The 16389-nt window shown below is 62.3% G+C and overlaps 1 protein-coding gene across 2 annotated transcripts; it reads left to right on the top strand.

Annotated features, from left to right (window-relative positions):
* The first annotated feature begins 798 nt into the window (after positions 1 to 798).
* RIN1 (Ras and Rab interactor 1) lies at positions 799 to 5551 on the top strand. 2 transcript variants are annotated; one of them, XM_032879542.1, is made up of 10 exons: positions 799 to 1003; positions 1149 to 1329; positions 1451 to 1565; positions 1661 to 1733; positions 1878 to 1969; positions 2121 to 2858; positions 3036 to 3341; positions 3656 to 3787; positions 3915 to 4066; positions 4956 to 5551. In XM_032879542.1, exons 1-10 carry the CDS (start codon positions 918 to 920, stop codon positions 5445 to 5447), a joined length of 2367 nt encoding a protein of 788 aa, XP_032735433.1. In that variant the 5' UTR covers positions 799 to 917; the 3' UTR covers positions 5448 to 5551. The 2 variants fall into 2 exon arrangements, with proteins under 2 accessions (XP_032735433.1, XP_032735432.1); XM_032879541.1 differs by lacking the exon at positions 4956 to 5551 and adding an exon at positions 4561 to 4626 and having other exon boundaries at positions 880 to 1003.
* The last annotated feature ends 10838 nt before the right edge of the window (positions 5552 to 16389 follow it).

Genomic DNA, 16389 nt, shown 5'->3' with positions numbered 1-16389 from the left:
TAGCTCCCCTCACTAGCAGGCAGGAGCCAATCTACTCTTGAGTGGGGCAGAGGGAGGGGAAGGGGGGACTCGCCCACCACACCTCCCAGGGGTTGGGGAGTGAGCCCTGGCTGACCGAGGCTCCCAAGCAAAGTTTGAAGCAACATGTAGCACAGGCAGACCATGTGTCCCGGCCTGTGCTTGGAGACTGGGTCATGCCTGCGCCTGTCCCAGTCACTTGGCAGATCGGTAAGGCAGGCTGGTGGGGCCTGCACGTGTAGGAGGCAGCCGGCAGCCGCATGGGGCGCTGACGACCTCACAGCCAAGCTCCCCCCCTGTTGAGCACCGAGTGTTAGAACCACCCCCAGAACCTCAGTTAAGCAAGGGGGTTAGTTTCCATGGAGATACAGCATCCTCTCTCCATGGCAACCTGAAGTCCCAACACCCAAGGTAGGCTCAGGAATGAGTCATCTGGGGCTAGTAGGGGTTGCCCTCCCCACCCCTGCTGACCCCAGGGCCTCGCACAGATGAGCAATTGACCAGCAGACTTAAAGGTTCGGGGTGGGGGGGTAAACTTGGGCCTGTGGGGGCCCAGATGGGCCCTGCTTAACCCCTTCCCGCCTGCTTGTGTGGTTTGAGGACGCCGGTAAGGCTTCCGGGCGCACCGTGCGGTGGGGGCTGGCCCCGCAGCTGGGGCTCTCGGAGTGGCGCTCGCACGGATGGGATCCCTGGCCCCTGAGACGGGGCCCAGAACCGAGGAATCCGGGCTTGGCCCAGGCCGAGTGGACACCCAAGAGTTAACTGGCGGGGCGTGACAGGGCGAACCGCCCTCAGGAAGTGTTACTCACCGCCGGGAATGTGAGCGCTCCTGCCTCGGGGGCTGGATTCTCCTCCCGAGTCCTAGGAGAAACCGGGAGAGACCCAAGGCGCTCTCAGCCATGGAAAGCCCCCGGGAGCCAGGAGCTGGGCCTCTCGGAGCCCCCAGCCTGCCCAACTTCGCACCTGGGCGCCCGGAGAGAGAAAAGTTAGTGAAGTTGGAAGGGCAGCCTGGTGGGGGGGGGGGTGGCAGAGCAGGGTCTGCCCCAGGGCCGAGGAGCGGGAGAGGGCGGAGCAAGGGTCCCACCGCCTGCCACCCCCGCCACCCTCTCAAGTCTGCCGCCCACCCCTAGGCCCGCCGAGGACCCGCCGTACGACGTGCCTGGAGCCGGCGGGCGGCCGGCGGGCGGGCCCCAGCGGCCCGGGCGCAGCGTGAGCCTGCGGGAGCGCTTGCTGCTCACGCGGCCGGTGTGGCTGCAGCTGCGGGCCAACGCCGCGGCCGCGCTGCACGTGCTGAGGACTGAGCCCCCCGGGGTGAGTCATGGCTCTGAACCCGGACTGGCCGGCGGGGGGTGGCGGCGGCGGCGTCGGTTGTTGGGGGGGAGAGAGAGGCCAGAGGCAGAGGTTCTGAGCGCCCGACCCCTGTCCCTTGCAGACATTTCTGGTGCGGAAATCCAACACTCGCGGGTGCCAAGCCCTGTGCGTGCGGCTGCCCGAAGCCAGCGGCCCCTCCTTTGTCTCCAGCCACTACATCCAGGAGAGACCTGAGGGTGAGCGGGACTGGCCTGGGGGGAAGGGGCTGGAAGCAGTCAGGGCCGGGCGCAGGGGTGTTTCCCAGAGAACAACCGCACTTCCCATCTCTCAGGCGTCTCCTTGGAGGGCTCAGAGCTCATGTTCCCAGACCTGGTCCAGCTCATCTGCGCCTACTGCCACAGCCGGTGAGCCTGGCCGCAGGGTGCCTGGTGTCCTTTGGTCCCGGTTCCCTGGGACAGTCTGTTTTCCCAACCCCTGCAGGTCCTGTCAGCCCCCAGAGCCCTGAGCATCCCTCACCCCGGGCTTTCTGTTTCCCTCTCTGGCCTCAGGGACATCCTTCTCCTCCAGCTCCAGCTCCCCAGAGCCATCTGCCAGGCAGCCACCCACAAGGAACTGGAAGCCATCTCCCATCTGGGCATTGGTAAGGGCTCTTCTGCTACCCATTGCACAGATAGACAAGCTGAGGGCAAGAAACAACGTGAAGGCACGTGGGCACATGGCCTGAGCCTGTGCCTTCATTTGGGCACCTTCCCCAAACCTCCCTGACGCCCCAACTGGTTTCTCCTCCCTAGAGTTTTGGAGCTCCTCCCTCAACACCAAGGCCCAGCCGGGCCCATCTGAAGGCCAGCTGCTGCCCCGGCTGAAGCCCCGGTCCCCACAAGAGCTGGACCAGGGCACGGGAGCCGCCCTGTGCTTCTTCAATCCCCTGTTCCCAGGGGACCTGGGCCCCACCAAGCGGGAAAAATTCAAGAGGAGCTTCAAAGTGCGTGTGTCCACAGAGACCTCCAGCCCTCTGTCACCACCTGCCGTGCCACCTCCCCCGGTCCCCGTGCTGCCAGGTGCAGCCCCCAGCCAGATAGAAAGCTTCCCCCCTCACCAGCTTCTGCAAAGGGAGAGCTCAGTGGGGTACCGTGTGCCAGGGGGCCCCAGGCCCAGCCTCCCACCTCTGCCCTCCCTCCAGGAGGTAGACTGCGGCTCCCCCAGCAGTTCAGAAGAGGAGGGGGCACCGGGGTCCCACAGAAGCCCAGCGACCTCCCCTGGCCTGGGCCGCCGGCGGCCCCTGCTTCGGTCCATGAGCGCGGCCTTCTGCTCCCTGCTGGCGCCCGAGCGGCAGGTGGGCCGGGCTGCCACAGCCCTGGTGCAGGACAGACACACGGCTGTGGGCCAGCTGGTACAGGACCTACTGACCCAGGTGCGGGCTGGCCCTGCACCCCGGGAGCTGCAGGGGGTCCGAGAGGCACTAAGCCGGGCACGGGCCATGCTGAGCGCGGAGCTGGGCCCTGAGAAGCTGCTGCCTCCTGAGAGACTGGGTGAGACCTGGGGCTCTCCACTGGGCTCTCCAGAGTGCTAGTTCTTTCCGCTCCCCGCCTCTCTCCCGCTCTTCTCCTGTCTCACGGAGATTCCCCCCAACTTGCATCCCTCCGTGCCTACAGCCCCCCTCCACTGGCGCCCCAGTTCCCCTGACCCGGCCCACCTCTCCCCTGCAGAACACACCTTGGAGAAGTCGCTGCATCGCTCCGTGCTGAAGCCTCTCCGGCCCATCCTGGCGGCCCGCCTGCGGCGCCGGCTCTCCACCAATGGCTCCCTGGGCCGCCTGGCTGAAGGCCTGCGCCTGGCCCGGGCCCAGGGCCCTGGAGCCTTTGGGGCCCGCGTGAGCCTCCCCTCCCCGGCCGAGGTGGAGCAGGTTCGCCACAAGCTGCTGCAGCTGCTCCGGGCCTACTCGCCCAGCGCCCAGGTCAAGCGGCTCCTGCAGGCCTGCAAGCTGCTCTACACGGCCCTGAGGACCCAAGCAGGTACGCCCCCTCCTTTCGCTGCCCACCGGCCCCTGCCGGCTCAGAGGCAGGCCCCCCGGAGATCCCAGACTGGCGCAGCAGCCTGGGGAACGGGCCCAATCTCCCACAAACGGTGCAGCTGAGGCCCAGAGAGTATAGAGTGTCCTCCTCCCCAGCATCTCCGCTCCCCCACCCTGCCCCCGCTGTGGTCACCATAGAGACCGCATCCCCCAAGGCCCGCAGGTGGAGGGGAGGGTCACTGTCTGAAACACAGGGTGGACACCAACCCTGGGGCCCGAGCAGAGTCTGAAGCTTCCTTCTCTACTGCCCCACAGGGGAGGCCGCGGGGGCAGATGAGTTCCTTCCGCTGCTGAGCCTTGTCCTGGCCCAGTGCGACCTTCCCGAGCTGCTGCTGGAAGCTGAGTACATGTCGGAGCTGCTGGAGCCCACCCTGCTCACCGGAGAGGGTGAGGGAGCGCCTCCGCGTGCCACCAACCTGTGTGGGGTGGACTGGGCCGCTTAGGGGCTGCATAGCCCCCAGGAAGGGGGGGGGCGTGGCGAAGCCCGAGCTGCATTCTTCCCCTTGTGTCCCAGGCGGGTACTACCTGACCAGCCTCTCCGCCAGCCTGGCCCTGCTGAGTGGCCTGGACCAGGCTCACACCGCGCCCTTGAGCCCCTCACAGGAGCTGCAGCGCTCCCTCAGCCTCTGGGAGCAGCGCCGCCTGCCGGCCACCCACAGCCTCCAGGTACGGGGTCTCCCCGCCAGCCGCCTGAACTGCCCCGGCCGGGGCGCAGTGGGGGTGGCGGGGTTCTGGCGTCATCCTGCGCAGTCTGCTCCTTTTCCTAGAGAGACCCAGCAGGGGAGAGAAGCAGCCCCCTGTGTGGACGTCCACGCCTCGCCTTCCTCGAGAGGGCGCGTTCCGTGTGCTCTGGGGGCTCAGCCCTGCAGCTTCAAAGAAACTCAGCCTTAGGACCATTATTATCCCATTTTACAGATGAGGAAAGAGACGTGACATGGAGGGGGAAAGGGACGCAGGTGGCAAACTCACGCCCCAAATCTTAGCTTCTAGCGCCCCTCCCCATGGGGCTCTGCCCTCCCCTGGAGTGAGGCTCCCCGCCCATGCTCCCCGTACCCTCCTCTCCATCCAGCCCAGGGACCCTCCCCAGCCTCGGTGAGGACTTTGGACCCTGCAGCCAGATGCCGGCTTCACATCCAGCCTCAGCTACTTTCTGTTTGCAGGAGTGGGGCACCTTACATAACCGCGTTGTGCCTGGCTATCCTCACCTATAAGCGGAGGCAACAGGAAGTGGCTCCTGGGGCCCATGTGTGGATGAGATGAGCGAATGCAGGATGGGCGCTTGGGCCTGGGGGAGGCTCCGGGGAGGGCCGTCAGGCTCTGGGCAGCTGCTGGGGCCATCCTTTCCGCGGCCAGCCCTCAGCTCTAACCCACTAGCCAAGGCGGACCTCACCTTTCCGCAGCTCCCTTTATCCAAAAAGCTTTTGTCACTCGGCTCTACCCCTGGATTTATACCCCGCGCCCCGTCCCTGCAGAGCCTACCCTGGGACCTCAAGCTGTACAGCCAGAGACGGAGCAGGCAGGACTGAGCTCTGGCTTCGCTTGTCTTCCTGCACAGTGCCTCCTCCGAGTAGCCCACCAGGACCCCAGCAGTGGCTGCACCTCCAAGACCCTGGCTGTGCCTCCAGGAGCCTCGATTGCCACCCTGAACCAGCTCTGTGCCACTAAGTTCCGAGTGACCCAGCCCGACACTTTTGGCCTCTTCCTGTACAAGGAGCAGGGCTACCACCGCCTGCCCCCTGGAGCCCTGGCCCACAAGCTCCCCGCAACCAGTTACCTTGTCTACCGCAGGGCAGAGTGGCCTGAGACCCAGGGGGCCTCGCCTGGGGCTACACCGGAGTTTGGCAGTGGGGAGCCAGAGGCAGGAGGCAGGGAGTTGGAGAAAGGGGAGGGAGATGGGCACATCGGGGTCAAAGCCAGTCCTGGGGATAGCCAGGGAGAGTCTGACACCAGAGCTGAGAGGGCCAAGGCAGGGATGGGCCAGGCCAGGGGGGCCCCTGCTCAGCCAGGGGGGCCAGAGGCTGCGGGAAGCCAGGCAGCAGAGGAGTAGCCGGAATTGATCAGAAGGGTCATTTGAGACAGAAAGCTGAGCCTGCTGGGAAGGCCTCTCAGAGCCATCAGCCCCACCCCTGCAGGCTTCCCCACCCCAGCCACTCCTGACCTCCTGAGTCCGCCACCACCCCATCTGATACTTCCCTCCGTGATCACACCTGCTGAGGTGGCGCCTGGCCTGGCCGCTTCCAGAACACTGGAATCAAGTTGAGTGGGTTTGAGGGACCCCAGACCCAGGGCTCAGGCCCTCTGCCTCTCGCCCTTCCCTTCCAGCTGGAGGCCAGCCAGCCTTCAGTGCCGTGTGTCCAACGGGACAAACCCAACAGGTGCCCGGTCACTGGCAGCCCCTCCCGGCTGCTGGCTTCAGGGCCGAGAAAGGCTTCACCTGTTCCTGGGTGTCAGGAGGATTCAGGGAACCAACACGGGCCCAGAGCCCAGGCCAGCCGTAGCCCAGCTGGAGGACCAGCAGCTCCAGACTTCAGTGTCCTGGAAAGAGAGGGGCCCTGCCTTCTCCGACAAGTCCCCCAGAGGCCAAATGGATGGTTTTGCTGCAAAGCAGAGCTCAGGCTAGAGGGAAGGAGAGGGTAGGAGCTGGGATGTTAGCGGACCACTCCCCCCAGGGTCTGTTGTGTACATTCATCGAAGGCTCTCGTCCATCCACTCGGGGAGATCCAAGAGATCAGGTCTGGCCAGGGAGCACCCAGGCCCCAGTCTTTCTTCAAGGTGGGAATTTCTGCCATGCACTCTGGCATCCCAGGGGACTTGGACAGAGGAGATGGGCTTCCGAAACAGAAGGAGTGCTTGGAAACCATTTTCTCTGCACTTAACTCTTCTGGACCTCACACGAGCTCTACAGAAGGCTGGACATGGCTTATTACACACTGTTTGAGAAAATGACTCCTAAGATACCAATCGCATAGCCAGACATTACAGCCTCCCCACCCAAACCAGGGTGTCAGGCTCCAACTACGTGCCCTCTCTTCTAAGCCACCAATAAATTAAACCTAAAGGCCCTACAACCCCAAGTTGGGGCCCAGGGCAGGGAGCCAATGGGAGCAAAGGAAATGCCAGTGATGACCACAGAGGGGTGCGTGTGGCCCAGGAAGTGGCCAGTCGGTAATTGCCAGGGGCGAGTGTCTTCCTGCTCAGTCTCCAGAAGGCCCGAAGCGAGTTAGGTGGCCAGAGACCCTGTACTCCTGCAGCCACCAGGAGACCTAGGGTCAGTGCAGGGCCCAGCACCGCCAGCCTTCAGCTCCCAGATTTCAGGCAAACTCTGGAGGAATCACTCCCTGGAAAAGAACTGTCCCCTGGTGGAAGGAGGACCCCGGCCGGGCTCTGGGGTACGCCCTCAGGTGTTGACCACAAAGGGACATCATACCCCACGTGAGACAGACATGACAACTGAAAGGTAGAAATCCTGGACATTGGGATTTCCGACAGTCCAGAGACAGATGCACCAAATTTGGGTGCATCGCTCTCCAATGTGTCACTAGAGCCACCGGCCGCTCTTGCCTCCCCACTTCCACCCCCACTCCAAGCTTCCTGCTGGCAGGGAGTCTCCCCCTTTGTATGTCCCCCTCCCTATCTCACCCCCACCCCCCAGTGCCTTGCCCCGCGCTGGGCACTGCACCGGTAATCAATAAATGTTGTCCCCTAGATTGGAGTTTGAGAAAAAAGATTGAAGGGCAATGAGGTGGGAAGCTGGGAGGTTAAGAGGGGGGCCTGGGTTCTGGGAACCAAACAGGATGTCTCAAGTTCAGTTCCAGAGGAAAACCTAGAACAACCGGTTGCCAGGGGTGCTCAGAGAAACCCGGATGTGGAGCTGGCCTCACTGGAACTGGGTCTGGCAGAAGCTTCTGAGCCCCTTCCTTTTGGCCCTCTGCAAACCCCTCCTAACCCCTTACTTTTTTTTTTTTTAAAGATTTTATTTGACAGAGAGAGATCACAAGTAGGCAGAGAGGCAGGCAGAGAGAGAGGGGAGGAAGCAGGCTCCCTGCAGAGAAGAGAGCCCCATGCGGGGCTCGATCCTAGGACCCTGAGACCATGACCTGAGCCGACGAAGGCAGAGGCTTTAACCCACTGAGCCACCCAGGAGTCCCCTCTTAGCCCCTTACTGTGCTCAGTCCCACTTCCAGGCTCTGGGAATTTAGTAACCCCCTCCCCTGCTCAGAGCACTATGGGGCCCTTCCCGCTACTGAGCCTTTTGAGTTTTCGTCTCAAGACATCGTGCTTGGTCAGGGGCCAAGGCCAGGTAACAGCACGGTCAAGGGTCACCGTCCGGAGGTGGGGACTCCGAGCAGGGCAGGCAAGGATAGGCTGGTCTGAGACTGAGCTCATTCCCATTTTACAGATGAGGAAACAGGCTTGCTCAGGATAAGTGGTTTAGTACAGGGCAAAGGGCTGGGACCCAGTTTCCGTGGAGCTTCGGGATTCTGCCCTCCTCCAAGACAGAAGCACGCATTTACTTATCCTCTCAGCAATAATCAACTGCGCCCGAACGGACCAAGCACCCCCAGCCCCGTCGGATGGAAAACAGAGTGATTGACAGGAAGAGCGCGCCCTGGGTGCCTCGGTATCTAGCCCTGCCCCGCCCTCACGCCGCCTTCCACCTTGGCCTTCAGGAAGAGGACGCCCGGCGAGACGAGCCGCACCTGGCCAGCAGGCACCGCTGCAGAGCAGGGCGCGAAGGCGGGCGTTTGGCTCGCAAGCAGCCGCCAAGTCCTTTCCTCGCCCGGAAACGTTGCTCTTAGCAGCCCTAGAGTCGCAGCGGCCCTCTGTGTGAGTTTGTGGTCATCTTCCCCACCAGGTCGGAGCCAAGTCAGCCTTGTTCGCCTCTAAATCTCGGGGGGCCAGAACAATGCCTGGCCCGGAACGGCACTTAGGAGATGGATGTGGAATGATTGATTCGTAAGACGCCGCCCGCCGTAACAGCTCCTCTGAGTTTGTGCGGCTGGGGCGGCGCAACCTCCATCGCGGCCGCCAGGGGGCGAGCACGCCCGTTTCCAGGCACATAGCCGGCCCCGTTCTTGCGGGAGGCCACCCAAGGACCCTGGGCACTCCGAACCGGCCTGGTGCCAGCGTGGGGAAGCCTTCCCCCAATGGGGCCCTGGGCCCGTCCTGCGAACGGGAGTCCTGCCAGAGGTTGGGAAGGGGATGCGGGGAGCCAGGGCCTCTGGAGTGGCCCAAGAGGGGCCCTGGCAGGGGTGGGGAGAAGGCGGTCATTGAGACCCACACCATCACCCTCCCTCACGTCCACACAGAACATTCGGTACCCAGCTGGAGTCTTGTGACCCATGCCCCCCCCACCGCGCGCACAGTTTAACACACAGAAGCATCCTGACTCGCGTTTGCACACGGAATTTGTGACACCCTGCAGGCCACGGTCATGTACAGAGAACCTGGGCACCCCCAGCTGTAACAGGAACACTCAGAGTGTTGGAAACACCTGGAGACTAAGCCACTCCTGCCCTGCAGGGTGGGACCCCGTCACACACACACACACACACACACACACGCACACACACACGCCCCACCTCTGAGCCGCACCCTGACAGCCATCCCTAGATCTGCAAACTCAGAGACATTCCCTCATCACCCTCCCAGCCTCTCAGGTTGAGAATGTGACTCGGTGACACACATCCATGGGGACAAGCTGACACGGATACATGGTGAGTGCTACATATTAGGTGACACACACCCACCCAGCTAGCACTGCCAAGTCCTCTGCTCAGTAACAGCACGTGGGCTTGCTTCTCACGCTGCACAGGCATAGGAAGTGTCCACGCGCGCACACACGTGCACACACATGCACACACACACATTCTTTCACACTTCTGATCATGCTGAAGAGGTCCAAGCCCTGATCCCGACTAATCTCACTCCAGCCCGGGCCTATCCCTGCCACACTCAGCCATGCCAGGCCATGGTGGACCCTGGTGGGGGCTGGAAGCTGCTGAGGAGACTCCCGTGGGGGGTGTGGCACCCCCACTGGCCAGGAGGGAAGCAGAGGCCGGAGGTCCCGGGGTGGGGCGGCCTGAGCTCATCAGATTCCAGCCTGAGTGATTCACGGGAAGCGCCCGGGAAGGATCTGCGAGGGTGGGGGTAATGACCCAGGGGCTGGGGCTTTGGGGGCCCGGGTTGGCTTCAGACTGGAAAGGGTCTTGGGTCCAAAGCAAGCCTCTAGTGCTGGAGGGGGCTTCCTGAAGGGTGGCCCAGCCTGAGGGGTGTCTGCAGGGTCTGGCCCCTGGGAGGGGCTCAGGACACGGAGCTGAGCCCGCAGGATGAGACAATTGGCCACTCCCTCCCTCCCCACCCCGGGCCTGGGCCCCAGCCCCAGCAGCTGGGTGTCTTTAGCAGGGGTTAGGCCAAGGGTGGGGGGCAGGGGTGGGGTGACCTTCACAGCCATCTTGGTCCCTGGGGCCTTCAGACCGGCAGCCGTACTGGACCCCAGAGACCCTGAAGGGCGGGAGCCGGCTGGCCCAGTCGGGGCTGACAGGGTTACAGACCCTCGCTGCCCTGCCAGGCGAGGCTTCTGCCAGAGAGCCAGAGCCGAGAACACAGCGCCAGGGATGTTTTCCTGCTGAGATGGAGCCCCCTGCTCCTGCCACCTCCTGAGCCCCCTGCCTCCCCGGAGAGGCTGATGCTCGGAGGACCCGCTCCTGCAGGGTGACAGGAAGACAGGATGGGGCTGGAGGCAGGGGTTGCAGGAAGTGCCTTTCTTGGAACTTGGTACCAAAATAGCCTGTTCTGTCCCTACTCTAGATCTCAGTGTCCCACGGGGGAGATAAGTGTCACCAAGGAGACCCTCACCAGGGAGGGGCCTTAGCTGACCTTAATCAAGCTTTGGCTCACCACCCCTCCCCTCTCCTACCCAGACCAGCCCCCACCAAGCCCGCCTCAGGCTCTGCTCTGCTTTGAAGTCCTAACATAAATATCATGTCTGCTTGGGTTCCCCTTCCCGGCCTGGTCACAGCCCCCAGACCTGGCTCCCACCCCAGCCAGCCCTGGGGGTGCGTACCGGGGGGAGAGGAGGGAGGCCTGGACCACCCAGGGAAGGGGGCGAGCCAGAGACGCTGGAACAGCAATGGGGAGACAGGGCAGGCACCAGAGGCAGAGAGGGAAGACACGGAAGTAGACAGACAACAGAGAGACAGACCCGAAAAACCAACAAGGTGGCCATCCTGGGGACAGGAGAGGAGACAGAGAGACCCCAGAGGGTGACAGGAGTTCAGGAGATGCCTGGCTGGAGAGAGGAAAAGAGAGAGGATAAGAAATAGTGCCGAAGGCCAGTGAGACTCCAGAGATCCCTGGGGCAGGGAGGGGGCAGGAAGAGAAGGGAAGCTTCCAGGGTGCGGGGGTGCACACTGGGACGCTGACACTGGGGTAGCAGAGGGAAGGACACAGTGGAAAAAGAAACATCCTGGCAACAGAGTGACGGAGCATCCTCACTTGCTGGGGCGCGAATGGGGTCCCCACTAGACAGGATTCGCAGTGCTGAGATCAGGACGCTCCCCAGCAAATTGTGACAGGTTGGTCACCCTTGGCAGCAGACTTCTGCCAGATGCCCCAAGGACCACAGAGTCCCCACCCCCACAGCCAAAGAGCAGCAGAGGAAGGACAGGAACAGCGGAGGCCAGGGGGGCAGCCGTCCCTCCTGGGATCCCCAGACTCAGGCAGTCCCTGCTCTGCCTCCACCCTGTGACCCAGGGCCAGCCTTGTCCCTGTCCGAGCTGGGAGGACACTGAACAGAGGACGGGGCTGGGCCCTTCTAGCTCTGCGCTGGGCTCCAAGACGCCCATCCTTGTGGGCAGATGTGGCCAGATGTTCAGGCCAGGCATCTGGCGGGAGAGGGACTGGGGCCCCAGCTGTGCCCAGGTTGGGCAATCCAGAGGAACCATACGTTCCTCCCCTCACAGCTGTGGGTGCAGGTGTGGGCCCGTGGGGACACGCACACATCACCCAGCTGCATGGGCCCTCAGCAAAGCCAGCCCCGGGCAGGCACACACACTCATGGACACACTGCCATGTACAGACACCCAGGTACACCCACGAGCACACCCAGTATCTCTCCGTGGGGGACGCCACCCCCCAGCCCCCTCCAGCTGTCAGAATCCCTTACCCCCAGAGACCAGGCCTGGACATACCACTTCTTCCTGGGCCCCACCTTCCCCAAGCCTCTCCTTCCCACCCTGTCCAGTCCCCAGCACCACCCCCCTTCCCGCCCCCGCTCTCCCATCCAGAAGCACAGAGGGTGCGGCCCCAGCACGTGGGGAGGGAAAGGAAGCCAAAATCACTGCCCTCCCCCCAGACAACCCTCCCTTCCCACTTCTGCCCTGGGATCTCGCCCACCTCCCGTCCATCCGTCCAGCAGCTCCCACTGGAGACCAGGCGCCTCCTGCCCACAGTTGCCTAAAGGCTGGGGCGGTTTGGGAAGAATTTGGAAATGGAGGTGGGGGGATGGGGACAAAAGAAAAAGGAGGAAAGGAGGTGATTTGTACACAAAGCAATGTGCTGGCTCGGCAGCTGGCCCATGCCAAGGCTCCAGGATGCCTGCCCAGGGGGCGCCCCCCAATCTGATCAACACCCCCATCCAGGCTGCTCCACTGGGCTCTCTTCAGGCCAACCCCTCTGCAGGCCGCCTTCACCCCCACCCCCACAGGCCCACACATTGCGTCCAAAACCACTGTCTGGCTTGTCCCAGTAGCTGGAAGACCAGGCTTCTCCTGGGGAAGTGGGCTTCTGTTTTCAAGGCCGTCTGGAGGTGCGCTCTTGCCGTAAGGGCCACGGTCAGAGCCGAGAACTGCAGCCTCCGAACCCACACTGGGACCCAAACTTGGTGTCCGGAGCTGTCTCCACCTCTGGGAGGGAGATGCAGCGGCCTTGGGCCCACACCCGAGAAGACAGACTATGGTACCAAGGGAGCATCACACGTGATCCCTGCCAGTGGTAATTCCCAGCGGTCCTGCCGTCCTACAGATCCCGAGTCGCATTCTGAGACCGCCATCCATCGTTGTGTGGCTCACTGCGAATTAGCCACTCTGCCTGAATCCCTGTGGCCAGCCATGCCTCTCCACATCTTCTCTTGTCCGCACACGCATACACTTAGCCATCTGTCAGGCCATCCCCTTCCTCCTTCCCCCACCCATCCATTATCCGTCTGTCCGCCCATCTGGGCACCCACCCATTCTCCCACCTCCCCGCCCGTCCATCCACGTGCGCGTTCCTGCGTTCCCGCACGCGGGCACCCTCTATCCACCCACCCACCCATCCTCCAAGTGTTTACTGCATCCGTTAGCATTTCTCTGTGCTGCAGGGGGAAGCAGAAGGAGGCAGGCTGAACGCTACTGGCAGAAAGAGTAAGAGCCCCGCAACCAGCCCCTCTCTGTCCACTCAGCCCCGGATCCCCAATGTTGTGCCCACTGCCTGCCCGTCCAGACTAGGGTAGAAAGTTCCTAGGCTGCTCGACTCCAACTCTCCCAATCCGGACGGGGGAGCAGGGGAATGCCGGGCACCCAGGTGCGGCTCCAAGCCTCAACCTCTACCCACGAAACCCTTCACTTTGTTGGGGTCAGAGGTGCCCTGCTCGTTTCCACTCCTGCCCCCTCCTGGCTCAGCAATCTCAGCCCAAACCATCTGGAATTTGGCCTTTGACCCTCTTCCTCCTGCTTCTTTTGCCTGCCCCCCAACCCCTCACCCCAACCGAGCCTGGAGTCCTGACCTCTGATCTGACCTGCCTACTCGCCAGCCAGACGGCTTGCAGCCTCCCCTCAGACGCCCCACCAAGGGCCATTGCCCGAATCATGACTGGGCCCGCCACACCCTTGGATCTGGCTCTGGCCAGCCCCTGAGGAGCCTCCGGAGGCTGCCTCCCCCAGCCCGGCCCGCCCTGCGGCCGGGTTCTCCAGCCAGCTCCCGCCCCTCTCCCAGACTATTGCAACAACCTCCAGGCCCCACCTCCACCCACCACACACCAGCCCCAGGGAACTCCCATCATGCCTCCTTCCCTGAGTCCCCAGGACAGAGGCAAGTGTTTTAGGGGTAGCTGATTGCCTTCCAAGCTGGGCTGCTCCCCGCTTTCTGACATTCCCTCCTCACTACTGATGGTCCCTCCAGAAGTCCCTCACTCCAGTGGAGTTCTTTGTAGTCTCCAAAGGCATTTGGAGCTGCCCACCCCAGCGCTAGGTCTAGGCTGTGCCTTCTTGCTGTCATGCCTTCCCCCATCCTCACCTCCCGATGCTGTGCCCAGCTCTCAGACCACGCTTGAGAGCTCCTCAGGGCACCGCAGCCAAAAGAGAATTGGAACGACAGTCAGACAGCCTTGGTTCTAGTCCCAGCCCTGCCACAGATGAGCTTGGAGACTCCCTGGGCCTCAGTGTCCCTACCTGCAAAAAGGTTTGCTGCTTTCCAGGGATCTCCCTGTTCTGAAATGGTCTGACTTCTGGGGAAGGCTGGGGAGGTGTGGGGAGCAGGTGGGCTTTGGCTCCGGAAAGCATCCTGGATTCCCCCAGCATGGCCCTGGGCCAGGTTCTTCATTTATCTGAGTCTCATTCATTCATTCATTCACTCATTCATTCGTTCAACAAACCCTACTGAACGGCATCGATGGGCCAGGAACTTTCCAGGCTCTGGGGTACAGTAGGGAACGAGACAATGATGATGCCCTCATGGAGTTCACAGTCTCCTAGGGCAAGAGTCTCCACAGAGGGCATAACATTCAGCAATGTCTTGAGACACTTTTGATTGTCGCAACTGGAGGGATGCTACTGGCCTCTAGGAAGAAACCAGGCTTTCTGCTAAACATCTTACAATGCACAAAGCAGTCCCTACAAGAGGTGGGCTTGGACCTGGTGAGTTTCACATACAGCCTCGAGGCCAGAGTAGTTGGAGCAGAGCGGTGAGTGAGAGTGGGGTAAGAAATCTGGGGGCCAACCACATCACCCTGAAGGCCATGGCCAAGATGTTGGCCTGTCTTCTCAGTGAGATGGAGGCCCAGAGTTTCTGAGCAGGGGAGTAACCAGATCTGTGTTGGGTTTTAAAGGGATCCCTCTGGCAGGATGGAGAAGGCAAGACAGAGACTAGAGGAGAGGCTGTTGCAAGAATCTGGATGGAAGGAGACCGTGGCACGGGCCAGAGGAGGGCGGCAAAAAAGGTGGCAAGAAGCAGTCAGATTGTGGTTCTATCCCGAAGGTGAAGTCAACAGGATCTGCTGAGAAATTGGATGTGGGGTGTGGGAGAAAGAGGAGTCAAGGATGATCTCAAGGCTCTGGGCCTGAGCCAAGGGCAGGATGCACTGCCCCATATTGACCTTCCTCTCACGAGAAGGGGGATAATTCTATACATTTCACAGATGTAGACCTTAAAAGAAGGACCTGCCAGGGATGTAGCAAGCATTTCAAAAGCCCTGGTTCTCAGGGGGACTGCTGAGTCTGCAGAGCCAGCCCTGGCACTGTAAGGTGATTAGCAAAGCCGCTCTGGTCCCCACCCCCAACCCAGAAGATTTGCTCAGAAGACTAAGGAACACTAGCCTCATGCTTTGCTGCTGACAAAGCACATTTTCAAACACCACGAGCTGTGATACAACAGCCTTGCTGAGCTGAAAGGCCCTGACCCATTACCCCATTTTGTAGATAAGACAAACGGAGACCCAGAGAGGGTCGGAGACTTCCCAGCAGTCACACAGCACATCAGGGGCAGAGCACTGAGGGGCAGATCCTCTCTTCCACGTCCCCACCCCCGGATCAAACTTCTGCTAAGAGTGGAGAGGGTGTTCATGGGTTAATCTGACAGCCCGCTCCCCAGGGACCATCCTGGATGATGGGCTCAGCGCACATGCCTCCAGAGGCCTCCAAGAGGGGCGGGCAGAGGGACCCCGGCCAGGCCCACGCAGCAGCCTCTGGGGGCAGGGAAGGCTCCACACATGTGACGCTTGTGTCACATACACATGTATGTGACATTGTGAGCTTCACGCCCATACATGGCTTCTCCCCAGTCCTTCCCCTCCCAGCCAGCCCTGCTCCCCCACCCCGCAGTGCAGCCTGGCTCTTGCCTGCCCCCCTCCCCCACGCACCCTGCCCTTGTGCAGCAGGAGCCCAGAGAAGCATTTCCTGTTTGGGGGCTGCCTCCTCCCCCTCTAAGCCCAGGTTCCCAGGGCCCCAGGCTGAGCAGAGGTGAAGGGAGGGCAGCCCCCTGCCCCTCCTCCTCCCCCACAACCCGGTCCAGCTGGAGCCAGGAAGCTTGGGGGTGGGGGGAGGTTGAGGCAGGAGTTTCGTTCATGAATGAGGGTTTATGATGCCCATGTGCGACGCCTGCGTGATCAAACGGGTTCTGTTCAGGGCCGCACATGAACGTGAGGGTGTCTCGTGGGAGGGCACGGAGAACCCCACAAGGACACCACACCACTTTAGGACGTGCATCCACGGGGGGGTAGCGTGTCAGAGCGTGTACGAGTCTGGGATGACGGGACGGTGTCAAGAAAGTGCCCTTGCGTGGGTAGCCGAGCGCGCACACGCACACACACACGTGTGTGATGTGAAGGCCATGAGTCAGAGCACGTTTCCACATGTATGACGAGCCGCTGGGCCCTGAGACAGTTCACAAGTCCGATGAGGTTGTTGTGTCCAGACAGGATCTCGGGTGAGTCTCTGGCAAGGGACCTCAGCCCACCGCCAAGAGCCCCGACTGCCGGCACCTTCTGAGGGTCTACCAGCCTCCTCCTCTCCCCGACTCCCAGCGGGCCAGCGGTGCCTCCCCCCGCCCGCCCCTCCGGCACCCCCCACCTCTGCCCCCCGCCCGACTGCTTCCTGCTCGGGCGGCCCCGGGGGAGCAGGAGCGGGGAGCTGGCAGCGGCCCCAGCCCACTCCTTACAAGGCCTGAGCCTGGCCCAGGCCCGCCCCTGGCCCGCCTGCCGGAGGCCCTGGTCCCTCCCCCTGTCAAGAGCGGCC

The sequence above is a fragment of the Lontra canadensis genome, unplaced genomic scaffold (assembly GCF_010015895.1).
Source record: "Lontra canadensis isolate GAN:19392208 unplaced genomic scaffold, GSC_riverotter_1.0 scaffold66, whole genome shotgun sequence".
In the NCBI taxonomy this organism is placed as follows: Eukaryota; Metazoa; Chordata; class Mammalia; order Carnivora; family Mustelidae; genus Lontra; species Lontra canadensis.
Note: the sequence above shows the minus strand (reverse complement) of the source record. Positions and strands in the feature narration are given on the sequence as shown.

Excerpts from the sequence above, each read along its gene's own strand:
- RIN1 (XM_032879542.1), top strand. The coding sequence starts at position 918 with ATGGAAAGCCCCCGGGAGCCAGGAGCTGGGCCTCTCGGAGCCCCCAGC. Across the intron at positions 1,330-1,450 it reads TGAGGACTGAGCCCCCCGGG|ACATTTCTGGTGCGGAAATC; the intron begins GTGAGTCATGGC and ends TGTCCCTTGCAG. Across the intron at positions 1,970-2,120 it reads CATCTCCCATCTGGGCATTG|AGTTTTGGAGCTCCTCCCTC; the intron begins GTAAGGGCTCTT and ends TCTCCTCCCTAG.